The sequence below is a fragment of the Neopelma chrysocephalum genome, unplaced genomic scaffold, assembly GCF_003984885.1.
Source record: "Neopelma chrysocephalum unplaced genomic scaffold, ASM398488v2 Primary Assembly neopelma1_24, whole genome shotgun sequence".
NCBI lineage: Eukaryota > Metazoa > Chordata > Aves > Passeriformes > Pipridae > Neopelma > Neopelma chrysocephalum.
The window spans coordinates 33,646,145-33,673,196 of NW_020897693.1; the positions used below are offsets into that span (position 1 = coordinate 33,646,145).

A 27,052-nucleotide genomic window follows, 5' to 3' on the forward strand; every position below is an offset into this window, starting at 1 on the left:
CATTCATGCAGTAACACCTCTCCTCCTACAATCAAGTTTTATGCTCTGGAAAGCAGAGATTAGGGTTTCTCATGCATTCAACGAAAAAAAACAAGGGTTTAAGAGGAAGATTCTAAAATCTCAGATTCCGCACAGTACAGCTGATGCCAAGACAGGCTAAGGTTCTGGTCAGCTTTGCTGTTTCCAATAAGACCTTTCATAGGTCCTGTAATCGTATGTTCAGACTCTTTCTGTAATCATGTGCCAGGTCAGTCAGACACAAGATAGTAGCAGAACAGCCAAAACCATAGAAAACGTAGTAATTCACTATGGGAACCAGGAGTTACAGCCTGGTTCAACCGACCAACTCAGCCATAACACTGTGAAAGCAAGAAGAGATCTTATCTAAACCAAGCATCATTTTCCCATTTAGGTATATGAAAACATTAATCCTCTGTAGTTCTACAGTTGAGGCAAAGCAAGCTAAGCAGAGGAACTGAATGCACAAAAATCCAGTTTCCCAAGCAGCGTATCTTAATACATCTCAGGTCAAGCAGCTGTGTATGGAATCAAGGATCCCAAGATATCAGGCAACTCTTTGCTATTGTTGGAGACACAAGCCGGGGCATGTAAGATTCCAGCATAAAGAGCATGGGCACGATTTCTCTCACAGCCCCAAGTCCATGCCAGGTGCCAGGAAAAATGGAGGCCGTAGAGTCAGCAACAGGTCACCGTCACCACTCCCTCTCCAAGACATCACAAGAAACTGGTGATCAGGATGGACAGTGTGGGCAGCCACATAATATCATGCATCCTGCAAAGAGAGGCAGAAACTTTAGAACTTACTTCATGCTAAAGTAATCCAGCACGCTGAGCTCTCTCCTTCACACCCAAACAGATAAAGTTTCTGAAAGCTCCAGCCTCAACTTGGCCCCCCTCCCATGAGTTGTACTGGTTGTGGCATGTAAAGACATGTCCACATGGCTTGCTTGTGTATCATTTTGTTCATGTCAGGTCTGCTGGCAAAGTCATCCAGCTTTTAGTGCCCTGACCCCAATTCCAACAGCTCTAGATTCACAACCTCTGATTTCCAGGGGACATTGGAACTTCGGTTTCTGTATTCTTCATAAGGCTCACCACTGCTTTATCTAACCTCCCTCATCTCTGAGTCCAGCATGACACCCTTGTTGCCACAGGAGCTTCTAAATAATACCATAAACCAACACACTGCTAGAAGCAACCCCCAAGACAAACATGCACTACTTACTGTCTTCTTTAGCTAGTGCTCATGGCCTGAAAGCCAGAGCCAACACTAGATGCTGGTTTCATATGTGAGCACATCTGCCTAGATTTATGGTGGAGAACACACAGACACCCAATGTTCGGCTGGCTGACAGTTTTTCATCATTTTACAGGCAGAAATGCTCAATCATGTTGCAGAATCTTCTCAAGTTTTAAAGTTAAGCTTTTAATCCTTAAGGTGCAAAGGACTCAAACACCCCTCTTCTCCTGGCTTCATCTAATCCTCCTGACAGTACAGTGAAGCACAGGCAGTACAAGTAAGTACCTGCAGCTCAAAGAGTCAGGTAATGCACAGTAAGATGAAAAAGTAATTGCACTAACTGCATTATTAATTTACATTAAAGAGTTTTTAAAATACTTTCTGGCATTACTAGCTGCTTCAGACCATTTTCCAGCCTACTTCAGGCACCAGTGAGGCTTCACTGCAAGCCTCAGCCCAGACTCCTGCCTCTTCCCAAAGGGTCCTGGCTTCAGTCAAGCATCCTGATAGGCTGCGGGTGGAGAACCATCCTCTCCCCCCACAGCAGACCTCTGTCAGACACCTGAAGACCTGGAGAGGCCCCTTGCCCACAGATAGCACCAGTTTGATTCCCTCTGTAAATCCCAGAAAGAATGCTGATCTGAGAAGGCAGCATTTTTAAAATATTTTATTTATTATACAAACTATTTACAAAATCAACTACTACAACCACAGGCTTCCAAATTTTGGCTGAACTCTGCCAGAAATTCACCAGAGGGAACTAGTATTTGACCTGTATCATCTACAGCTCCTGGTTTCTAAAAACATGCAACATGGCCTGCAGGTACAGGCTGAAGCCAGGCCCTCTGCACCTCAAAGCAGCTTCAGGAAACATGGAATCTTGTCTAAGATCAGGATCCTAAGGATTTCTACAGAAGAGCCTCTATTAAGTGGGAATAAATAAAGGGAAAAAAGTAAAAGTAACGAGCCTCTGCCAGAAGTAACATAGCGTGGGGCTGACCACAACACATCCCCATTGCCAGCATTAGGGGCAGCATCAAAAATGACTGTACTGGGAAACGATGTAAAGCCAGAGACAAGTTCAGAAATATTATGATGGATCTCAGCAACACTGGACCAGCTAGGGGCCTGTGCAAACAGTGGGGACAGGTTTAGTTGACCAAGAGCACCCATCACAGTTCTGACCGCACTTGTGTTAAGAGGAAAATCCTTGGCATCTTCACAGCTGCTGGGAAGCATGGAGTGCTGGCTGTAATGAATGAGAAGCATTTAGGACCTCTTTCCAGTAAAGGAAGTCTGCCCAATGGCCAGCTACTTCATCTCCAGAATAAAAAAAATGACAGCTCAAGAGAAGAAGGGAGAAGATTCCTGAGGAAGATGTCACTGTCAGAGCTGACCCATAGCTATAGGGCTGAAAACATCCTCAGACAGCTGAGACTGCAAGACAAGGCTGAAACATAGAAACAACACCAAGCTATGCCTCCCAACAAACTGGAGTTAAGCTGAGCGCTGCCACTTCCTCTCGGTCCCTAGAGAAAGCAGTGAAGTGGTGTCTTGGAAAACACAGGACTCAGTAACTCTACTGACCATGGAAGTCATCTGCAGTGTAAATAAAATGGTACCATACTCTCCATCCAAAGGTCAGAGCTTTGCAGAATGCAGCCTGCATTAGAAAAGGGAGAACAGCCACTATTAACGTGATCTGTCAGAGCACAAGAGTGGCAACTGTCAAGCTGGCAGCCTCGCAGCACCTCAGTGCCAGTGAGGGAATAAATTCACAAGGCAAAGAAATCCCCCTGAGTAGTCTCCATGTTCAGCTGACGGCTTCTTGGCACCAAAAATGGCTTATTTTTTTTCTGTACAGAAGTAACACAGCCCAAGAATGACTCAGATGCTGTCTTAAAAACATTTTCTAGATATAGAATATTTCCCCCAAGTTCCCAGTCAATTCGACTAAGCTACACTTGAAAAGCACAGACAGTTAACTTAAAATATCCATACTGTGCACAAGTCTGACTGGATCGGCCTGAAGATAGCAGAAGGGGACTGAAGAGGATGATGTGACTTTTTATCCAATAGGGTGTTCTAAAATTAGCTCAGCATGCCAGTCTGAAACTCCATTCTGGAAGAAATCCAGCAAATCCATAATCCAGTGAAAGCTCACATTGCAGCTATTAGTGATGCAGATTTCTTCCACTTTGACTCCTGTATGCCTTTGACTTGAACCATCTAAGGGGACTGCTGAAAACAAAAAACTTGAATTTTGCTTCACTGAAGAACTCATCAAGATTCTCAGATTCCCCTTCCCTTTATTCCCCTGGGAAGGGCTGAATGGACTGCCAACTACAACAGACCCCAATCATAAACTTACTTCTCATGCTGGTCTGCCCACTCCTCCCCCCACAAGCCAGACAATGGTGGGTGCAGTCTGTTGAGTGATCACTTAAATGAAGTTCTAGTTAGCATTTTGTGCTGGAAAGCCAACAGCGCTGAATGGAACAGGAGGAAAGGAGAGATGAAAGAAAGAAGGAAGAATGGAAGGACAGAAATCTAGCTGCTCTCCAGGCACCAGCAACTCTCTGGACACTCTGTCTGAAATGCAGTAGAAAAAGAGAAGCCTCAGGCTGCTGCATGATAGAGGTAGAAGCCAAGACACTGTGGGATTCTAGAGAAGAGGTACCATGTTCTGCCCAGTACCATCACCCCAACAACAAATGCAAGCCCAGTGCACACTCTAGCTGCTTATTGATCTGTCACTGTTACTACATAACATACATACCCTGAAGGTGAATGTGGGATAGGCATTGGTGCTCAGCATTGAGGGATCACGCTCATGCCCATACTCTCTCTCCTGAGGAATGGAAAAGAAGGCAAGGGCATGGAACAGCTTCCTGTGCAACATCAACTGTCAGAAACATTCAATTGAGGAGAAACTCCTCTTCCAGTTCATTTGCAGAGGCTCATTACCAGCTACTGCTGGAGAAGGATGCTTCTGCCGCTGGACCCTGGTGGAGGTAGTACAGGATCACTGTCAGGGCCAGCACTTGTGCTCCGATGAGATTGTTCTCCCCTTTGGGTTACTCCCTCCAGTGGATACTGCCTGTTTTTCTCTGTGGTACACAACAGCAGCATCCAGAGAAAGACGGAGAAGGAGAACCAGAAACCTTTCTGGGTCAGGTGCTGAAAGATTGGACAACTGTACACTCCTCACCACTCACAGTGAGATGAGCTATCAGGGAGCATCACTGGGGGAGTTGAGCCAAGACATGGGAAGTTACTAAGGCTTCCCATGAGCCAGATTTCCAGCAGAGCTCCATGCTGGTCTTCCCTCTTCCTCCTAGAGAGCTACAATAAAGGCAGCTCAGCAGATCTCCTGCACCTCCCTGTAACTTCTGCTTATGAACTTCATCTTCCCACAGAAGGATGGGTGTACAGGGTACATGGAAATCAAGTGCAATATCTCCTTGATGAATGCACCGTAGTCCTTTTGCTGTTTCACACTGAACCAAATGGAGAATGAGGAAAAGGGAAAAGATGAGCTCTTGATGACATATCTGGGATACAGAAAGGCCACATGACATCTTCTGAATGACAAATTCCTTTACATAGAGTCTTTGCTCTGCCTCCATTGCCCATATGAAGGGAAGGAGAACAAGCAGAGGACTGAACCTGGGTCTTGCCACGAAGAGCCAAGAGGCTAAGTGGTCTCTTGGAAAGGGGAAATCACAGCATACCAAAACCCTCACAACCCTCGCTGATAGCTAGCTGCAGCATCTTGTGCACTTCTTCATAGGAGTCATAAGTAGGGAGGCACAGCTGGTTAAAACTGTAAAACAAAAGAAAAATTCCATTCAGACTAAATCTGAGAGGGAACCATCCCCATCAGCTGCTTTTAGATGGGTTGACACAAGCATCACATACATTACATGACATAGACTGCTTGCCCACCACAACTGGCTGGTGTTGCTCCCAAAAGCACAATGCAGAAAAGTCCTAACCATTCCAGGATACTTGCCAAGTGTGGGCTGTCGGCAAAGTACTGTGAGTTGGAGCTGCAATGATCTGGAAAGATGGACAGAGTGCAGCAAACCCTCCTGGGGGCAGTTGGGAGGAACCCGTTGTGAACTGCAAAAGCCTGGCCAGCTCTTCCTGCGTGAAACTGGAGACCACGGTCCAAAACCACCTCATGACCTGTTAAGAAACAGAGAACATAAAGACAGGTCAGCCAAGGAAATCAAGTAAGCATATTAGCAACTTGCAAGAAGATCAGTCAACTGCCCTTGCAAGCAAGCGCTCTACTAATAGTTAGAATTGTTTTGTTTTACCAGGGTGACGACACATAGAGGCAAGTATTACATAGTTTCTAATCAGTTAAGAGATGTCCCATGCTCCTATCTCCCACCAATCCTTTCCCTTAAAACAGAAAGGCTTCTTCTGCTTCTGCTCTCCCCACAGAGATTTTTAGAAATACCTGCATAGGCAGTGAGATGGGTTTACAATGCAGAAGACTCATTTGCTTCTTGCACTATGCTAGTCTTTTGTTTTTTCACATCGTCTGGTACTTCTGCAGAAAGATGGAACCATCCAGTGTTTACAGATAGAAACTTGTATTCTCTTTTCACCTTGGGTGTTTTGGCAGCTTCCATTATTTTTCTAAATGAAGCTGCTACTATTCCCATAACCCTCTCATTGGGAAATGCAGGGAGGGATGGGAACCATCACAGGGTACAAATTTAAGCTACTACATCAGTAGTCTTCATCACAGCACTGAATTCCAAACACTACATGTGGGCTGCAAACATGTTTTTCAAGCATCTCTTAGAGATAAGTATACCATGAACATCTTCAGTAGCAATAATTCCCAACAACTCCTCCTGATTCCCAGCTGAACTGTTCTTAATTAGTGCTTTCTTGAATTTTTTTTAAAGAGACCACTGCTGATGATTGTAACTTGCTGGTATCTGATTAAGCATCACCCCTAGTCAGCCAGGTTGAAGGATCACTCTAGGGGGAAACATTATTTCATAATGTGTGCAGTCCTACCTGACCCCTGAATTGTTCAGTTTGTCCTTCAGAAATTCTAAATTCCAACCAAGACATCTGTTCCCAGTTTATCTTCTGCTGTAGTTGGGATAACTGGTTTCGACAAGTAGAAGAGAGGAACCCTTTCACTTACCTTCTCACGGAAGTGCCAAGATCCTCCTACCACTACAGCATGTGCCTTGAAGTCACAGACACTGATATCTCCAGTACCGCACATAAGCAACTGAAAGGTAAGAGACTGCAGTTAGAAAATCAGGAGCCAAGGAAACAAGGCAACAGCTACTGTGCAAGTTATGAACATTTAAAATGGGGAAGTAAAGGTAGAGATGCTTAGGAAGGCAGCAATTACCTCAAGCTCATTCTCATCAAAAATAGCCAGCAGGTTCTCAGGAACTAATTCGTTAAGACCTGGAAGAGAAAAGAAGAGCAGCATGTGCTTTGCCCTGGGACATAAAGGCAGAGAGGAGCAAGGAGCAGGCAGCATGTTACCTTTCAGGAAGTGATCCACCTCCTCTCTAACCTGATTGGCCAGCCTGTACTGCGCAAGCAGATTTAGATACAAGATTTTGTTTTCATTCGTCACTGGTACTTGAGCCCCTCCTGCCACCAGTTCTACCACCTGAAAACAGGAGAACACTTGACATGAGTGTGATCAGCAGCATTCCCCAAATCTGAATGCCCAACCAGAAAAAAAACAAGGAAGGAGCTACTGCCCTGAGTAAGCTCAATTTTCTGGGGCATGTAGCAGAGTTCCTGGTCCCCATTGCTGCAGGCATTAGGGGTTAAACTGTCCCACCTTCAGGAACTGCCTTCCTCACCTTCTCCAGCTGTCCTGTTTTGCTATACTTCTCTTCAGCAAAGACCAGATCCATCTCACTCACATCATTGTTCAGTATAAAACACACTTTGGATTTATAGAATTCTGGGTCATCCGTTTCAAAATACTGTGTGAAAGAATAGAAAACAGAGACACGGAGGGAAGAACAAAAAAACCCCCCATACTTTGCTAACCAGGACTCTGGGTCTGCTACTACACCAGCATTCAGTCTCTCCCCAGACCAACACAGGCTTCAGACAAGGCTGGGAAGCTTTACCTTGTAATGCATACGAAGTCCTATGATCTGAGCCAGGAAGGATCGGGTGAAGCGAGCTCGAACCAGTTGTTTGTAAGCACCTCCCAGAGATGATTCATAAAGACACTTTCCTACCAGGCGGCCTGCAAATTCATACACTTTGAGTCGTAAATATGTGGGACGCCCTGGATTCGGATGCACCTGCAAAGAGGAAGCAAAGTTAAATATCCAAGTTTCGGTATCCAGTCCGACTAGCACAAATAGCAAATATGGGACCAGTTCAAGTCACGGCATCTCTCAGTCTGTCCAAGGAGCTTTACTGTAATGTCCTCAAAGCCAAGCAATAGAAATAAAATGCCTGAGCCTGCCTAGGAAGAATACAAAATGTTTCACATGCACAGGCAAGAAGCTATATGAGAGCAGAAATGGATTCTGAAACATTCAGAACCAACAGAATCTCTAGACACTCTGATGCCACCTCCTCTTGCCCAAAAATCCAGCCTTCCCTGCCTACTGTCCACCCTCTACTGTTCATCCAGCCAGTTCTTTGACATTTCAACGGGTTAAGATCATTAAGCAAAGCTTTGAGAAAGGCACTGGAAGTGACTATACAAGCAAGCTAAAGAATGGGTAAGGTTCCATACCATTTAATAGCAGCATTGTTTAACCATAAGCATGTCAATGCTCACATTTCTGTGCATTTGGCACAGGAACTGCAGACTCACCAAGGCCTGGTTGTTATCACTAAAGCGGGTAAACAGTTGATTGGTGGTATCAAATAATGCCTTACAAATGAGCTCAAACCACTCTCTGCGTGGACCTCCCCAGTCCAGAGCTACAAGATAAAACAAGCTTGGTCATCCATGGGTCATCAATTCAAGAGTTTCTTGCATGCTGCTCAGTATTACCTGACACGAGAGTTCATCACAGTGAACAGCTACCTAGCAAAAAGGCAGTAGACAGGGACTACAGAACTCCAGGTTCTGCTCCCAAACCTAGTCCTAGTTGGGTTTTTTTGTTAGTTTGTGGTTTTCTTAGGGGGAGAGGGGTGGAGTTTACATAAGGCCTCAGGTCCCTATGTGAGTAGGTATAGAATAGCACTAGCAGAATAATTCACTAACATCTGTGAGAAAGTGAAAGAGCTGGAAAGCCACAAAGGATGGACATACTAAAAGAAACCAGCATTTCAGATTAAAACTACTGCACCATCAATCCTTTTGCTTCCTCCTCATATATATTCATAGCATAACTCACCTTCTTCATCCTGAAAAATCACTTCAAAGTTTTTGCTCCAGTCAGAAACAGAAAAATTTCGTGTTGCTTTAAAAGACTGAAAAAAAGAAAAAGAAAATAGCAGCAGCCATTACTGCTTGACACCCCATAACCAATATGCAGTCCTGCACATATGACTGGGCAATTTAAGCAACACAAAAAACCAATAAGTAGTCTAGTACTCTAAAGTATAAAAGTGAGAATTAGAATGCCTAAGGTCTAATTCTTATTTGTCCAAAGCCACAGAAGCCAATTCCTCATTTTCTGTTATGAGACACATTAACTACATAAAATACCGTTCATCTTAGAACAGTGTGAGGTCTTAGCATAGAATTATCCTTCTCAAGGCTGCAGTACAGTATTGTTTAAAGTATTAAAATGCCTGTGGGAAGGAGCAATTTCTGTAAAGCACTCTCAGCCCACAAGTTAGATTTAAAATAGGAATGTTTCAAAGAGCACCAGAAAATAGCTTGAAAAGAATCACTGAGTTCATACTTAGAGCAAGTCACGATGCAAAAAAGTAATAAAATATCTCAAGTGTCTAGAATTTCCTGTGCCCCAATTCCAGATTCCAATTAAAGAAAATTTAAAAAGCTACGTGGCAGTCCTCAGTCATACGGGTACTTTTGGCTTAGCTTATCTTCAAATAGGGTAGAGCATCATGCTAGTCACACCTCTGGGCTAAACACGTTGGTCACATTCATTGTGCCTATCAACTTTGGTCATGAAAGCTTATATTTTATTATTATTATTATTATTATTATTATTATTATTATTATTATTATTATTATTATTATGGCATTGGATTTATTTTGTGTTACTAGGCTCTAACACCAGTGCTCAAGACAGTGCAGGAATTTCCAATATAGCAGGAAAAAACAGTCATGAAAATACTGTTTAGAAATGAAGTCATTTTGTAGCAAGCTATTAACTGAAACATAATCTCATAAACACTGCAAGCTGGTACATGCAGAAAATATTCCAAAACACAGATTTACTGAGTGTAAATCAAGGGAAATCCCAGCCACTCCTGCTTGCCCCAGAAATGTTCTTTTCCATCTTTATAACATTACTGTTATGAGACACATGTGGAAACAATAAGTCAGGATAACTGCCTCCCCTGCATACACAATATTGAGAATGTCATTTAACAACCATATTATATGAATGACCAAGTTCCATTTTGGAAACACAACAGCTCAGGTCAGAATTGCTGAAGACTTAACTCAAGGACTCAACAGAATATTTTATCGTCACTCTGAACCACTACTAGTAGTCTGTTGGTGCAAGAGTTTTATGCATGCAGCTCAGTAACATCTGACTTGACAGCTTATCTCACTGAATGGCTCTGTGCCAGGAAAACAGTAGATAATGACTCAGGATTTTGTGTTATGCTCCCAAATCTGGTCCAGGTAGACAATCTCTGCATCCATTTACAGAATCACAGAATCATTCAGGTTGGAAAAGACCTCTAAGATCATTGAGTCCAACCTTTGACTGATGACCACCTTGTCAATTAGACCATGGCACTAAGTGCCACATCCAGTTGAACACTTCCAAGGATGGCAACTCCATAACCTCCCTGAGCAGTCCATTGCAATGTTTAACAACTCTTTTTACGAAGAAATTCCTCCTGATGTCCAATCTGTCCCCTGGCACAGCCTGTGGCTATAATTTACCCTAGACATCTCTCAAGGCTTGATTTACTCTGTGACAATTGCTTAAAAATTTATCAGAGTTGAAGTTGCCTAACTGCTTAAGAAATCGATCAGATCTTGCTACCTGTAGAGAAGGAATACAGCATTCCACCTAATAACAAACCAGAACACAGAGGAGCTACTTGGGATTTTTTTTTTCTTTTTTTCATCTCTGGAAAGCTGTCTGCTGGCATCTGCCTTGAAACAGAAGGACTAATCATTTTCAGTATGGCTGCCCTAGCACATTCCAGTTTGAATTTCCTTAGGCGCCAAGCAGAAGGAAAAGGATGGAGGAAGCACTCGAGTTAAGTAGAGTGACGTATACACTCACCGACTCCAGCAGACAGTGACGGCTGACCTTCAGCGTGACCTTCGAATGAGGTCTTTTCATGTGCACCTGACGTAGCTCCCGCTGAAAGAAGTTCACTTTGTCTTGGAAGGTTTCAGAGCCACCTGAGAATAGTGACAATTTGAGTCAGGCCTGAGCTGTCAGCACCTCAAACATCTAGGCAGCATTCCTAAGATTAGCTGCACAGGTCAGCTTAACAGCCCAAAGGTGCATTTATTACAGCAAGGTTTGGAGACAGAACTCTCAAGGCAGTTTGCAGTTAGTCTTGCTGATATTCATACTCACAGGTGCTCTTTCAAAGAGCCTGGCAGAGAAGCTGAGCTGAAAAGGAACATTCACTGGAAGCACCAACAGGAACAGAGCACGAGACTCCAGGAATCAGAGTTCTCATTGGAAGTTATTCAGTGCTAGCAATCTTTATTCCCCAGGGAAACCAGCAGACTCAAGTGCTAACTTCCTGACTACTGTACCCACCTCACTGCCCCTTTACCTATGTTTTTATGCAGAGAGCGAATGAAAGTGGCTGCCAAGATGTTCCTCTCCTTGCAGCTGAGCTCCACAGGGGGTTGGATTCCATCATCCACCACCAGTGTCAGTAATTTGTGCACAGGATCAGGACCAAGGTATGAAAACTAGCAGCAAAAAGATGCAAGAAAGGGTAAACCCATCATGCAGAAGGCACAGTATGTTCAGTAGACAGAGCAACACCAGCTGTGCTCTAAGACTTTTTCTGCTCACCCATGCATATGCAGTTAACAGGAACACTATTTCAAGCATGAAGACTCCAGTTAGGAGGCTGCTTCAAATTTCACACACTAGCGTAAGGGCTTCAGTGGACACAATCACAGCATTTTAGCAAGGTTACAAGGAAAATAAAATGAAAAATGCAAGGAATCAAGATTTTGCCTAGCACTGGGACAAAAGGCAGGAAGGAGCAATAAGACTGCCTTCCATTCACAAATATTAGCAAAACTTGGGTACTGGGAGGGAATTAGAGAGTTGAATTTTATGCCATAAAATGTTGTTCTGTGGGTGGAAGCCCTTCTCTCCAAAAGGAAAAAAGAGACCATCATTCATAAGGACAACACACTAACAACATGGAGGTGCAGTGACAGGTACATGGAAAGAGGCTCACCTTTGTGCCAGGACACACTCTAAAGGTGAAAAGGCGCCATGGAATGATCTTCAGGTAAAATTCTTTCACTGAGAATTGCTGAGTAACCATAAGGAAAAGAAAATGTTAAATGTCACACATCTGTTAAGGATTGTCCCTGAAACATATGAGGCACAGGACAGTTCCATAAGGCTAGACCTCCCTTCAACCCCAGGGACAGGTGTCTGCAACATCTGGGACAATACATAAGAGTCTTTAAAGCTCCACAGAACTGTAAGCAACTTGTCAGTAAGACTTCACTGTGTGCATTTATGACGCATGTGGGATGCCAGCATGACACAGATTTCACAGCAGTAAGCCATTGTGTTCAGTAGAACATCACCAGTCTAATTGGATAGTAATCTTAAGTACGCTTGAGAAGCCGAATTCAGGACGTGACTGTAATGCACTGACAAAAAGGTTTTGGTAAAAGTCACGCTAACAGACTACTAATATTAATCCCAAATTTTCACAATCATTTCAATCATCTTTTAGAAAGCACTTGCTAAATCCACGAGATTTGCAGAAGTTTCTTCTCACGATGTATTTCTGCCAGAACAAATAACTAACTGTGAAACTGCTGCCTTCTGGAGAGCAAGTTAAGATGAAATTTTAGCATCTTTATACAAAACAAAAGCATTTCCTGCACAAACCTGTTCTAGTTGCAATGACTGGAAAAACTGACAAGCAGCACTTCTCCAGAAACAAACCAAATGTGAACAACCACCTCTTAAAAGAAATAACAGCATAGTAACAGTTTTCCACTGTTTCTATTTATATAGAGAGAGAGATCCAGGGAGACATTACAAAAGCATCAATCACATTAACAACTTTGGCACCTCAAGGGAGCTTGCAACAGTACCCACTTCTGGTGATCTGCTTTACCAAGTAAAAAAGAGTACGAAAGTCCAAAATGATACACCAAGGATGAAAGGATGCTGACCTCATGAGGACACAGCATTCATTCCCAAAGACAGTTCTTACAGTCACATGTATCAGAAATTCAGAAATGTCTAGCAGCACACTCCATCCTATAAATGTTTCGCAGCCCTCTTTCTCCCTTTGCCAGAAAAGCAATTCCTGCATTAGTCTTTCAGTTTTATATTAATCACCGCTTTTTTCAGAATGCATTTGAATAGGTAGATTAACAAAGTGAATTTGAATTTATTAGTAGATTTAGAGGAATTTTCTTTCTAGTTTCCAAATGTTCTTAGGCAATAATAAAGGGTAATAGTTACTGTTAACAGTGTTACTATAAGAGAATCCTTAGTTTCTCTTGACTTGCTTGAATCCTGTTTCCTCTACTTATAAATTTACCTTTTATCCTCAAACCATTTTTTTCCTTTTCTTTTCAGTGAAACATTCCAGAAACAGGACAAAGACATAAAATCTGAGAAGCTGAGATTCTGTTAAGTTCGAGTTTATATGTATCAGAAACTGAGAATAGGAATTGGAGGTCTGACCTGACCAGAACAAAGGAAAGGCAAACAGAATACCTATTGAACAATCAATGAGAAAATTCCCAGTAGACTTTGGATCAGACCTAGAAAGACACAGTCCTAAAATTTCAAAATGCATTTTCACTTTATTCTCAGTCATGTGCTCCATGTTTGCCTTGGGCAAGCCTTTTTTTAACTAAGTCTGAGGCACCTAAATCTGGAGTTAGGATACAGAGCACGAGAAATTCTTCAGTTGCAACGTACTTTAAAGATGCACTCAAGAGCAGTAACTTTATGATATCTACCTTAGGTGACACATAGCAGTACACTTTTTTAGGCTTTTTCACTTTCTCAGGCGTCTGGCTGTCAGAAGGAGAATCTTCATCTTCATCCTCAATTGCAGTAGAAGGACGGCGCTGGGAGGAGCTCAGGTGCATTGGTGGAAGTTGCCACTGAGTGTTGGTATAACTAGGAGCATCATAAAGGTAGGCTTCAAAATAAATACTGACACCTGAGGTGGACACATTGCGTTCTACAATGTTCTTTTCATTCTCTGAGGGAAACAGATAGAAAGGAGTTGTGTAAATACTAATGGAGAACAGAATGAAAAAGAACATCCAGGCTAGCACCAAATCAGTGACTATGATTTTAAAGAAAAGGCTATATATCCAAAGCAAAACCTGGTCAAGTGAAACTTTAATAAAGAGAACCCAGGAGTGGGATGAGAAGATTTCACGATGGCAGTTTGTCTGTCATGGTTTCAGACAGTGACTGGTTAAAAAAAAAAGGCATACAGAACCTCTCTGTCAGAGCACTAGCCTGAAGGCATAGCCACTTGACAGCCACATTGAAATCTGGCTCACTCCTGAAGAAATTATAACATCATAAAACAAAATCCCACATAGGTTACATGCAGTGTTCTTCATCCATATAACTTAACGTACAATACATGACTGGCTCAGATGCCAACTACTAGCAAGCAATAAAAATTGCCTAATTTCCGAGGTAAATCTCCTGAAATAGGAGAAAAACACTTGCTTTTATCTGCTGATGGCTCAGAGAGTATCAACCCTCAGAGATCTCCCTTGTTAAGCAACAAATTCCTTTACCTTAGCATTTTTAAATGAATATGCTTTCCTTTAGCAATTAAGCATGGTTAGCCTGCAGGGAAGCCACTACTAGCTCTGCCACATGAGTGTGCAAAGCACGTTGTAAGAGGACACCCGGAGAATGAATACTGAGTAAGTCTTGACTCACCGCTTAGAACAATGATGTCAAAATCACCATTGCTTATGGGCTGGTTCTGGTAGGAGATGCAGGCATGGAAACAACCCCTACAGTGCAAGGTGAGTCGGAAGAGCACCTCGCAAGTCTGCCGATTAGACACCACAGACTTCTCAAACACCACATCAGAGCTCTCTTCTTCTTGAGGACCCAGCTAAACAGAAAACAAATAAGTTGAGCTCTCTAGCTCACCTGGAGTCAAGCAGCAAGGGAGGAGGTTGCACTCACCTCATGGATGGAGAGGCTGTAATTGTGCTCATCTATCAGTGACACAGAGTTGCTGGTGGGATTGTCGTACTCATCTCTGGGAGCTATCTGCAGAGTGTGCTGCTGCCCACAGGTCAGCACCAGAGTGGAGAAATGGCAGACAATTTTGGTTTTGGAGGGAACCACCATTCCTGAAGCAGACAAAAAAAATTTAGAGTGAAACAAATTCCAAGGCAAAGCTACAAAAAGCAAAAGAAAAGCAACTAGGGGCACAATACCCTTGAAAATTGATCAAATCTAAACATATTTGATGCTCTGATATTCAAAACAGAGTATCTGAGCACTGAAATACATGGTGTAGTGCATAGTGTTTGTCTTGGATCAGAAACTTAATACTAATAAAACAAACCCAGTTACTAGTCTTCTAAAGAATGCTTTTTCAACCATTCTAACCTTCAGCTCAGGAACTTGCTCCCACTGTACATAAAAAATACAATTTAGCTGACACCTAAGAAAACCTGCAAATGCAGCTTACCAAACAAACTTTAGCCTGAAGTGTATTTGAATTAAGCTGGAGCTTCCTTAGCAAAGATATCTTAGCAAGCTGTGTATCTATTCACAGTGCAATGGAATAGAGGTCCTTTCAATGAACATGTACATGAAACATAAAAGATGTCAACTGGAGTCAAAAAACCAAAAGTAGTAGAAAACAAATTTAAAACAGATAAAAAGGAAATGTTTTTAAAGAACTGTATAATCAAAGGTATCAACTGCTCCAGGAACTTAAAGGAATAAAGTGGGGTATTCAAAGGAGACAGAGTTAAATCATGACAGCATTTCCAATTCAGATACAAATAATTCAGTACTTTCACAAAAGGCATTCCCTGACTACTAGATGGATTATGAAGAAGTTACTACAAAACGGAGAACATGACACAAGTGGTTAGGGATTGTAAGCAGCATTAATGACTTTTCTGTAAGGCAGTTTCTGTTTTGCCAGGTACTGGTAGTCACAAGTATGTTTTACTCATGGGGCTATTGCTAGGATCTACACGTGGCAGGAGGTAAATGATGAAAGGTAACTTTTTCCCTGTCGCCTACCTGTTTTAGCTGGACACATTTACCTAACTGCCTCCAACGCCTCCAAATCTACTCTGAATCATTAGAGGCCCACTTAGACCTTACCTGGCTGGAACACCTTGTAGTAGGGGCTGTAGGCCACATTCAAGCCACCGAGTTTTACAGTAATCTCGTATCTTCCAGCTCTGCGCACAGTGAAGGCCACTTTCACCACATTGGAACTGGGCTCCTGAAGAACTTCCTGGGTTACAGGAATATCAATTGCTAACTCCATATGGCAGATGTGAACACGCAGCCCCACAGGCCGGTGAGCAGGGAAGGGTTGCCCATTTTTATAGAATAACTGCATGGGAAACAGAGAAGTCCAGGTCAACAAAAATATGCAGTGCACAGAGGAAGAGAAAGCAAGTTGCCTTAGGGAAGGGAAAGAACCCCAGCTCAGCAAAGGAAAAATAATTAATAGACAACTTTGTGACACTGGCTGTGTTCTCCAAAACGAACAGGGCACTCTCTTTTGTGCTGGGGTTCAAATGTGTGCCCTGAAAAGAACATGACTCCAGGCATTTCCTGTCTGCACTGCTAGTGCAATATCAGAGCAGAAATCAAGAGAACCCACTATCGAAAGGAAAAAAGTAAAGATCTTGTTCATTTATACACCTCAGCTCTGGAAAAGCTCTCACCAATTTGTTAAAGAAAATAGTGTAAAAAAGATGCTGACCTAAGGAGCTGACCCAGTCTTTACTGCTAAGAAGCATCAGCACAAAAACAATGTGTTAGATAAGATCGCAAGCTGTTCAATCACAGACTTGATCTGCCGGACAATTTCAGAAGGTAACATACCTCGACTAATACTTCCTTACAAGTAAAGAACTTACAAGTTACACCTTTGAAACCCTACGCATGGCTCTTCAAGAGCCAGCAGCTTGTAGGCCAGAGCCTCCCTGCCATCTGCAATCAGCCTGCAGACAGCAAAAAGGTACTATTATTCCCTGTTTGTAAATAAGGGAGGGTGTGGGGCCTGAAGTACTTTGCATCTTGACTGTCAGTGAGAGAAACCAGCATATGCAACAGCTACTGTTGATGAATAAAGGGCTAAGCAAATGGGAAACAAGCATGAAGTGGAAGGGCACATTGCTGGAGCTGCCATGAGTGAGTGTCAGTAAGGTGAAGGGAATAAATTCAAACAGCAGGTACAGAATAAGTCCCTTTCCCCTCAGCAAGTTTTCCCTGCCTGCCCTGGAGTTAGAATTCCTCACTCACCATCAAGCAGAAGGGTTTTCGTCACCTTCCCAAGAGGGATGGGTATGGCAACCTAGCTGAACCTTTCTTCTTATTTTGATACCCTTCTGGATGGGGAAGATGGGACAGAAAGATGGGCACACAAGCCCAGCAAAACCTGTTCAAACTTTCTCCACATAGCTCCAAACTCTCTGTGTTTAGGCTCCTCACCCATCTTATTTGTGTACTTGTCCCATTCCCCTAGACTTGGCCTTTAGGGATTATAAGGAAACAAGAGTTCTTGGCAGGCTTTTCCAGGTCAGACAGAAAAACATTCCATTTTGGAGGAATGGGGAGTGGCCATGAAGCCTTACTGCTCTTGGGTTGGTAAAATGCCCATTCCCACGCTCTCAACTTCAGCTGCACAACCAAAAGATAGCACCAAGTCTGTTGAAAGCAAGGCTCAGCCCACTCACTTCCCAGTAAAGGAAGCAGTAGTCAGGACAAGCCTCGTGTCCTCTGGCTCTTCAGAGGATTCTAGAGAGAGATATATAAGACTTTAAGAAGTGCAAGCCTGAAATACGCACTTACAGATTTCTGCAACACATTAATGGGGCAAAAGGCATAAACAGATAGCTTTCCTACTCCTAACTTACATCTGGCTTAGCCTCCCCAAAAAAAACATTTGAAGAGCCCATCCCTAACTCAGACCTCTGTTCCTGCCCACAAAGCTGCATGGAAATGGAAACAGAAATATTGCCTTACATGCACTCGGAAGGCCATGCTATGGCCCACCTCATAGGGGTCCTTCCAATCCCAGGAGATTTTGCAGGACCGGGGATCCAAGTAGTTGCCTCGCACGTAGTCATAAATAGTTCGCTCCCCTCGGCGTTCCCGGTCCTCATGCTGAAGGAAGCTGACTATACGTGCGGCAAGCTCAAATAGGAACTTAATGGTGAAGAAGAAAGCTACAACAAATACCGTGATCCCACCTGCAGCAAGGAGAGAACAAAGGTGATTGCAGCAGCATGGCTGAGTCAGGCACTAAAATCCCTTCTGCATCAGCCCAAGATGCCTTTTGTTAATGACATTCTACTCAACTGCAAATTAGGTGTTTAAGGCAGAAGCTATTGCATGAACATTTATGGTTTGTGTTATGCTACAAGTAAGGTTAGAGAATACTAAGTCACTTAAAACTCTGCAAATGACTGCAAATAAAGGAAATAGGTAAAGGTGGTACAGAGTCTCAGGTAAGGTTAGCAGCCATCCTAACAGAAGCATGGAATTCCCTTTGAGTGGCAAATTAGAACTACAGAGATTCTTTTAAGGCAAACAGTCATAAAACCATACAACCCCTGCACATCACATTAAGACTGGATTAAGAGGCATCACAGAGGCAACAACTCTGCACCCGTTCTTGAAAGAAAAAGTAAGGGAATGGCTCAGGAATTAGGTCAATGAAAGGACTTTAGGAACAAGAATGGTGGAGAGGCAAGTCTGCCAGGTGGAGAGCACAGCGTGGGGTGACAGTAACTTCATGTTTGTTATGTAGACTCTGAACTAACATTAAATCAAAGGCTATGAAGAAACCCACCTAAAGCCTATTGAGAGGTCAACAAATATAGTGGCAGCCTTTCCTTCACTTACCAATAATGTAAAACATCAGGTCCCTTCGGTGAGACACACAGCCGAGGATCACAGCTGCATCTAGAACACAAAATAGGCCAAGTCCAGTCCAGTGACTCTTCCTCACATACACTGGCCTAAATTTAATCTATGATTCCTCAGAAAAAATGCCTGTTGATCATCTGTCTTCCTCTCCAAGGACATCTCTAAAGCATTATTCCATAAGACTGTGAAATATGCAAACAGCACAGCATGCTACAGTAACATTTCTCCCTCTGTCACAGATTCCAAATCAGATTCAGGGATCTATAAGAAGAACAACATATTATCCTCTAAAAACAGTGAGAGCGGGCTCTGAGTACTGCAGTAAGGAGCTACATTTTGCAGGATCACCAACTTCAACAGCAGTGGCCAAAAGCCACTCATCCAAACTCTCACACCTACTTCCAAGTCACAAAGTTAACTTCTAGTCTGACATGAAAGCATATCACAGAGCCACCACCAAAACAGACAGAAGCTGACCCTCAACTAGCAACCTTAGAATAAAAAGTTATGGAATAAAAAAGTTGTGGACAAGACCATTCTAATTTATTCAGAACAAACAAAATCCTTCTAGGACAGAACTGAATCAATTTTTTGCTGTGTAAATCCACTATAGAACGTATTAATGCAATTTGAAAACAGTTAATCTGTATTTTCCTACTGGCCTCTGCAAAGTGGAGCCTCTCAGCTGAAACTCTCACTGATCAACACAAAAGCTAAAAGTTTGGGTTTGTACACCATTAAGATTACAGCAATTTTTAGAGACACCAATCTAGAATCAAGTTCTCACTGAGGGGACTGCTAAAAAAACATGTAGTAAAAAGACCACACCCAGAACAACAACATGCTGTCTAGTTGACATGACATAGCTGACAGATGGAAAAAGAGCAGCAACAAGGAACATGTGTGGCAATTAGACAAAGGATTTGGCATACAGTAATGCATACAATATAGCTCACCATGTCACCACTCAGTTAGTGAGAAGCTACATTGTGTATTCAAGCTTTTTTTCTTCTAAACAAACACAAAAGGGGAGTTATTGATCAGTCATCTCAAAAGCAGCAACAACGGACATCAGCATGCAGAAAGCTTAAATGAGGCATTTCTCTTCAACAATAGCCATGACTTTCTAGCCCTGCAAATTCCCTTTGCTGGCCCCAGCACACAGTCCATCCCTCCAACCAAAGAGCAATCACATACCTTTACACAAGTGCCCATGTTCTAAAAGCCGTAAGGAGGGTACCCATTCTTCAGCATCCTTTCTCTTTGTGCCCAAAACTGTGACAAACATCAGCAAAAAGAGGCCATAGAGAACATTATCACAGAAAGAGGAACTCTTGGAACTTGCATCACAGAATCACTGCTGAAAGGTAAGGACCTGAGCACAGCAGTTTCTTCCTCTTTGTGGAAAAGAGTTGTCCTGCAGTGCTGTTCCCTTTAGCCTGCAATTTGCTAGCTTCCCTGGAAAAGTAAAAAAAGGAGAGAGAAAAGTTAGATCTCTCTACTGTTGTGGATAAATCTTGCAAGCAGAAACACGTGAGAGGTGTAGGACGCAAGAGCATAACTAGACATGAAATCTGTGAGAGGCGCTATGGTGTCGCTGTTGATGAGGTGCAAGGCTTTGCCCTATCATCAACCTCCATCTGTCATAATCTAATTGCATTATATGACCCCCTGAAACTAGCAGGTTCAAGATGGAACAAACCACATCCTTGTCTCCATAGGTTTCATCGTGCTTATGGGTTTCACAGAGCAGCTAAGAACCTGAATGCTATTCATAAGGAGCATTAAGGATGGAAGCAAGGACTGGTAGCTTAGGAGGAATACAGAGAGATTGTCTCAGCAGCCAGGGATTGGGTTAGAAAAGCTAAAGCCCTGATAGAACTTAACCTGGACAGGGATGTCAAGGGCAACGTGAAAACCTTCTATAGGTACACTGGTGATAAAGGAAGACTAGGGAGAATGTGTGTCTTCTCCGGAAGGAAACAGGACAATGAGAAGACTGAGGTACTCAACAACTTTTTGCCTCAGTCTTCCCCAGCAAGTGCTCCAGCCACACCACCCAAGTTACAGATGACAAGGGCAGGGACTGAGAGAATGAAGAACCGCCCACTGTACAAGAAGATCAGGTTTGAGAACATCTAAGGAACCTGCAGGTGCACAAGTTCATGGGACCTGATGAGATGTAGCTGCAAATCCTGAGGTTACTGGCAGAAGTTGCTAAGCCACTATCCATCATATTTGAGAAGTCACGACAGACTGGTGAAGTTCCCACTGACTGCACAAGGGAAAACACAACCTCCATTTTTAAAAACAGAAAAAAGGAAGACCCTGGGAACTATAGGCTAGTCAGTCTCACCTCAGTGCTTGGCAAGATCAAGGATCCTGGAAACTATGCTAAGGCATATGGAAAATAAGGAGGTGACTGGTGACAGCCAACATAGCTTCACTAAAAGCAAATCATGCCTGAAAAATTGGTAGACTTCTATGGCAGGGTTACAGCAATGGTGGATGAGGGAAGAGCAACTGACACTACCTACCTTGTCTTGCATTTGACACTGTCCTGCACAATATCCTTGTCTCTAAACTGGAGGGACATGGATTTGATGGGTGGACCACTTGGTGCATAAGGAATTGGATGGATGGTTGCACTCAAAGAGTTGTGGTCAATGGCTCAATGTCTAAGTGGAGAACAGTGACAGATGGCAATCCTCAGATGTCAGTATTGAGACCAGGGCTGTTTAACATCTTTGTCACTGACGTGGACAGTGGTGTTGAGTGTACCCTCAGCAAGTCTGCTGATGATATCAAGCTGTATGGTGCAGTCAACAACTTGAGGGTTGTCATCCAGAGGGACCTTGACAGGCTTGAGAGGTAGACCTGTGTGAACCCCATGAAGTTCACCATGGCCAAGTACGAGATCCTGCACGTGGGTCTGGGCAATCCCAAACACAAATACAGGCCGGATGGAGAACGGATTGAGAGCAGGAAGGAGAAGAACTTGCGGGTTTTGATTGATGAGAAGCTCAATGTGACTTAGGGCTGAACAATCACCAAGAGTAGGAACTTTAAGAAAGACAAGTGCCGGATTCTGAACCTGGGATGGGGCAGCCCTTGATGTTTGTACAGACTGGGGAACGAGGTGCTGGAGAGCAGGATCACGTAAATGGACCTGGAGGTCCCAATCGATGCCAAGCTGAATATGAGCCAGCAGTGCCCTGGCAGCCAGGAGGGCCAACTGTGTCCTGGGGGACATCAGGCAAAGCATCGCCAGCCAGTCAAGGGAGGTGATTGTCCCGCTCTGCTCTGCACTGGTGCAGCCTCACCTTGAGTATTGTGTGCAATTTTGAGTGCCACAATATAAGAAGGATATAAAGTTATTAGAGAGCATACAAACGAAGGCATGAAGGGTCTGGAGGGGAAGTTGTATGAGAAATGGCTGAGGTCATTTGGTCTGTTCAGCGTGGAGAAGAGGAGACTGAGGGGAGACCTCATCACAGCCTACAATTTCCTGACAAGGGGAAGTGGAGGTGCAGGCACTGATCTCTTCTCCCTGGTGACCAGTGGAAGGACCTAAAGGAATGGAATGAAGTTGTGTCAGAGAAGGTTTAGGTTGGATATTAGGAAAAGGTTCTTAGCCCAGAGGGTGTTTGAGCACTGGAACAGGCTCCCCAGGGAAGTGGTCACCATACCAAGCCTGACAGACTTCAAGAAATGTTTGGACAACACTCTCAGGCACATGGTGTGACTCTTGGGGCTGTCTTGTGCAGGGCCAGGAGATGGACTTCAATGATCCTCGTGGGTCCCTTTCAAGTCAGGATATTCTATGATTCCATGACCCAACAATGTATGCTTGCAGCCTGGAAAGCCAACCATATCCTGGGCTGCGTCCAAAGAAATGTGACCAGCAGGTCAAGGGAGGTGACTCTCCCCTCTACTCTGCTCCCATGAGATCTCACCTGGAGTACAACGTCCAGTTCTGGTGCCCTCAGTACAGGGAAGACATGGACCTGTTGTAGCAGGTCCAGAAGAAGGCCATGAAGATGATCAGAGGGCTGGACCACCTCTCCTGTGAAGACAGGCTGAGAGAGTTGGGGTTGTTTAGCCTGCAGAAGAGAAGGCTGAAGAGAGCTTATAGCACCTTCCAGTACCTAAAGGTGCCCTACCAGAAAGATGAAAAGGAACTTTTACAGGGGCATGTAGTGATAGGACAAGGCGGAATGGCTTCAGATTGAAAGAGGGTAGGTTTAGATCAGAAAGAAATAAGGGGGAAATTCTTCACTATGAGTAGTGAGGCACTGGATTGGGTTGCCCAGAGAAGTTGTTGATGCCCCATCCTTGGAAGTGTTCGTGGTGAGGCTGGATGGGGCTTTGAGCAACTCGATCTAGTGAAAGATGTCCCTCCCCAGGGGAGTTGGAATTAGATGTTCTTTAAGGTCCCTTCCAAGCCAAACCAGTCTATGATCAGGTAGCACTTCAAGCCTTTACACCCGACAAAATGCCATACACTATTCTCAGACTGATTTTGCTCAGATTTAAAGGGCTATTTATGGTCAAGGCTAGAAAAAAAAAGTCTTTGAAAGTTCTTGGACCACAAAGCAAACTGGATTTTTTTTTCCTGCTGTTGCTGTTTGAGGTATTCATGAAACCAATATCCTCATAAGGGATTTCAGTTTCAGCAGCACTATTCACTAAATTACAGTTTACTGTCAGGATTGAGATAAAAAGAAATTAAAATTTAACAGCAAGGATTGACGCAGCCCACAAAACCCAGGACATATGCCAGAAGAAACACCACAGACCCTACACAGTCAGTATCTACTCATTCAGAACACAGATTACATAAAGGAGTGAGAATGAAAAGAAAAGACCCAGGCTCAGCACAGCAACTGTCTGTTAAGACAGTCTCCTCTTCTGGGGATGTTAGTGATGTGTTCCTCCCGCCTGCCATACCACCACCTCAGCTGTCACTTCCTTCTTAGTCCCCCCTCATCTGCCCTCCTCTTCATAAGTCTCTTACTTCCCTCCATCCAATAATCATACAGATCTGGCTGCTTTCGCACACTTCCACTAAGCTTTCTAATGCATATGAAAACCAACCAGTAAGTCTGTGCAGAGCTCTCTGATTGCACTGCAGAAGCAGCCAGACTTTCACTGTCTTTTCCTCACCCACATCTCACGGAAAATCCCACCCACTCAGCTATTTTCCTCTTTTCTTTACTTAGTGAACAGTGTAGCAGTCCCCAGGCCATAAATTTTCATTCTCCTCCTAGATGAAGCTTCAGGTTTCTAAACCCATAAATAATCTCTGTGTATTAAGAATCATAGACCTAGCAAATTCCTTGATATTTTAGTTATTTTACAGTACATATCCAAGATGTCCTACAAATGCCTGGTTGAAACCCTGCTTCAGCTTGGCCTGGCTGTCAAAGGTGTGTGGCTACTCCCCACGCAGCTGAGGAATTTCACAGAAACTTATCAATATTTAGGAATCTACAAGATCTCCCTCCAGCATTTTACAGAACCAGATTTTTCATGTCACCAAAAAAACATCAACACAAAGCTGGCCCTGTAGGTTCATCTACCCAAGCTATTTCTGCCTGACTCTGCAACTCCTTTCCTTCTGTAAAGCAAACCACAAGTCACACAGGCGCTCTCTCAAGTAAAAAAGAGAAAGATCCATCATTTCAGCTATAAGGGTTTTTAAATCAATTGGAGCCTGAGTCTTGTGATCTGGGTTGCAGAATTTCTGAACTTGCTGGACACAGGGAATTAGTTATCTCCATTAATCAGCACAGCAGCTTCTCATTTTATTACCCCCACATGAAGTGGTAAACAAGGCACCAAGTCGGGTGACCTCCAGAGATGAAGTGGCTGTCAGACAATCAACTTTCTTCTAGTTTACGCACTGCCTGCTGCTTTAAGGATGTTCTTGCAGCTGGAATACATTAAGGTAAAGAACCTAGTTGCAAGTAGCTGGTATCCAAGACATATTGTCACTCAACAGAATGCAGATGTAAACTGCGACAGTATCTGTGCTAAGAACTGTTGAGTAACAATCTAGGAAACAAATTCTGAAAATCAGCAATAGAACATGCCATCATAGCTGGGTAGAAAAAAATGCTGAATTGTCCATCAGGTCTTAATAATCTTAATCCAAGTACAGAGCAAGCAATAGTCTCCCACCACCTGCAGGAAAAATGGGGATTTGGAAAGGTTCACCTTGGTTTGACTTAAGGAGAAATACTGGCATAATCAAGGTAGACAGCATGGAATCATAAAATAAACTGTATTCATACCATTGCTTCTCTCAAGTCAGTAAGAAAAGGAAGTCCAGTAATGGGAATACATTTTGTTGTGTTATGGCTGCTGTGAAGTCAGAGGCACACAGTGCAAAGCTCCAGAAGGAAGCACAAGTGTAGCCATACATATAAAAGGAACAGTAACACAGTAATGGCACATTCATGTGGCTACAGCTACAAAGCCAGCTGGGTGCATGCTATAAAGAACTGATGTACTGAGATTCTAAGAAATCTGTTATGCCTCTTGGTTTTATTTGGTGCACTGATACATTTAACTGCCTTTCCTCTGTTTTTTAACAACATGCTTTTAATTTTGTTTTAAAGCCTTTTTGCAGGTTGATACTACTTCATCCAACCAAGATAAGAGAACCATCTATCTCTGGGCAGAATGTCCTCTCAATCCATGTGCACAAATGTCCACTACCAATGGCATGTCCATCTCATGCCACGCACAAGATGGCTATTCTCTAGTGAAAGGCACAGTATTTTCTCACATTAAGTAAATCATGCACAAGCCAACAAACAAGAATGCCCATGAGACCTTAAGTTTAAAATATATTCACAGAAAACTGAAAAGCCAGTGCAAAAGATACTAGGCAAGATCCAGTATCAGCTATCAAGGACAAAAGCCACATCAATGGCCAGTGTCTACACAAAACAGTCATTCTCTCATCGGGGCTGGAATTTGTCATATTCATTTACATACAAGCTAAAAAACCAGTGGCAACAGGAAAACAACGACAAAAAAAGGAGACTTCTGCCAACTGCTTAAGTCTAAAGACTTTTCATTGCAAATGAACCACCACCAGCAGTGTCAGCTCCTTCTGTCCTCCTCAAATGCAGCAAGCCAGCCAGATGGCAACTTTCAGTCCAGCCTCATCTTGTACCAGATCTGCTTTCCAAGCCAGAACAACATTCGGCCACCTGCCACCCTACATATCAGTGGGAAAAGCTCAGCTATGGTTTCCCTAACAAACACAGTTCTTCTTTCAGTCTCATTTCCTTCCTCATTGTCAGAGCCTCAGTCACAGTTCTACACAGCTCACTGCTTCAGGAAAAACTCCCGTGTGGTACCTCATTGGCTGCTTTTTCTGACCAGCACACCAGATAAAACCGGTTGTATTTGGAAGATACTAAAAGCTACAAGTTCTCACTAATCCCAGAAGCTTTAATGAAAAAGGCCTTTCTCTCTCCCTTCCCCGCACAGGGCATGAGAAACCAGGTGCCCCAGACCAGCCCGAGAACTTGGAGAACATTTCCTTTCACGTGCAGAAAAGACATTTTGGGTCAGACTACACCATTATGGCTGCATAAAGTACAGCTGAAATTATGCTCATTTGCTAAGATTTCTAGTCACAAATGTAGGTAAGATCTAAAGATAATGACAACCCACTGCTTTTCATTAAGAAGTCTACAAGCTAGAGTGTGGCAAAACCGGCACTACATTAATTCTTAAAAAAAAACCAGTCCAGCAAGCTCAAATGAGTGGGCTGAAGACCTCCGTAACCTCCTGGCTGTGCTAAACAGTGAGAATGGGGAAAGGAGAGAGATCGGTGTGCAAGGTGGGCTCGGCGGGGTCACCAAAGCCCACGGCCTTCCCACATGCGCCAGTCCCCCCACCCTACCCGACGTGCCACCGATACACCCGCAGCGCCGCGCAATCGGCGAGACTACACCGAAACGAAAAGCTGAGGCGGCCGCGGGGAAGGCAGAGCCGGCCCTTCCCGCCCGCCGGGAGCCCCGAGCGACCCCCGCCGCGGCTGTACCAGGCCTCCCGCGGGCGCTCCGGGCCGGCAGCGGGGCCGCCACCACCTGAGGGACGCCCGTCGCGGTGGGGCGGCCGGGCTGGGCTGCAGCTCCCTCGCCCCGGGAGCCCCGCTCCCCGCGCCCGGGCCCGCGGCGGCGGAGGGGACGCGCCGCTCCCGCCGTTACCGTGGGCTCCGACGGCGGCCGCGACGCCGGTCCCGCTGTCCCGCGCGGCCGCTGCCCGGCGCTGGCAGCCGGAG

The 27,052-nt window shown here is 43.9% G+C and overlaps 1 protein-coding gene across 5 annotated transcripts; it reads right to left on the reverse strand.

Annotated features, from left to right (window-relative positions):
• Positions 1-1,913: 1,913 nt before the first annotated feature.
• AREL1 (apoptosis resistant E3 ubiquitin protein ligase 1) lies at positions 1,914-27,050 on the reverse strand. 5 transcript variants are annotated; one of them, XR_003532294.1, is made up of 21 exons: positions 26,979-27,050; positions 19,945-20,205; positions 18,724-18,783; positions 17,842-18,068; positions 15,964-16,201; positions 14,800-14,969; positions 14,545-14,725; positions 13,593-13,840; positions 11,831-11,908; positions 11,186-11,327; positions 10,678-10,799; positions 8,632-8,707; positions 8,103-8,212; positions 7,399-7,578; positions 7,123-7,248; positions 6,794-6,923; positions 6,654-6,712; positions 6,438-6,527; positions 5,277-5,452; positions 4,041-5,087; positions 1,914-3,499 (listed from the first exon to the last, which is right to left on the reverse strand). XR_003532294.1 is itself a non-coding variant. In XM_027671702.1 (20 exons), exons 2-20 carry the CDS (start codon positions 20,033-20,035, stop codon positions 4,985-4,987), a joined length of 2,577 nt encoding a protein of 858 aa, XP_027527503.1. In that variant the 5' UTR covers positions 20,036-20,205; positions 26,979-27,050; the 3' UTR covers positions 1,914-4,984. The 5 variants fall into 5 exon arrangements, 3 of the variants coding, with proteins under 3 accessions (XP_027527503.1, XP_027527482.1, XP_027527491.1); XR_003532288.1 differs by having other exon boundaries at positions 1,914-3,502; XM_027671702.1 differs by having other exon boundaries at positions 1,914-5,087; positions 17,872-18,068.
• Between the last annotated feature and the right edge of the window lie 2 nt (positions 27,051-27,052).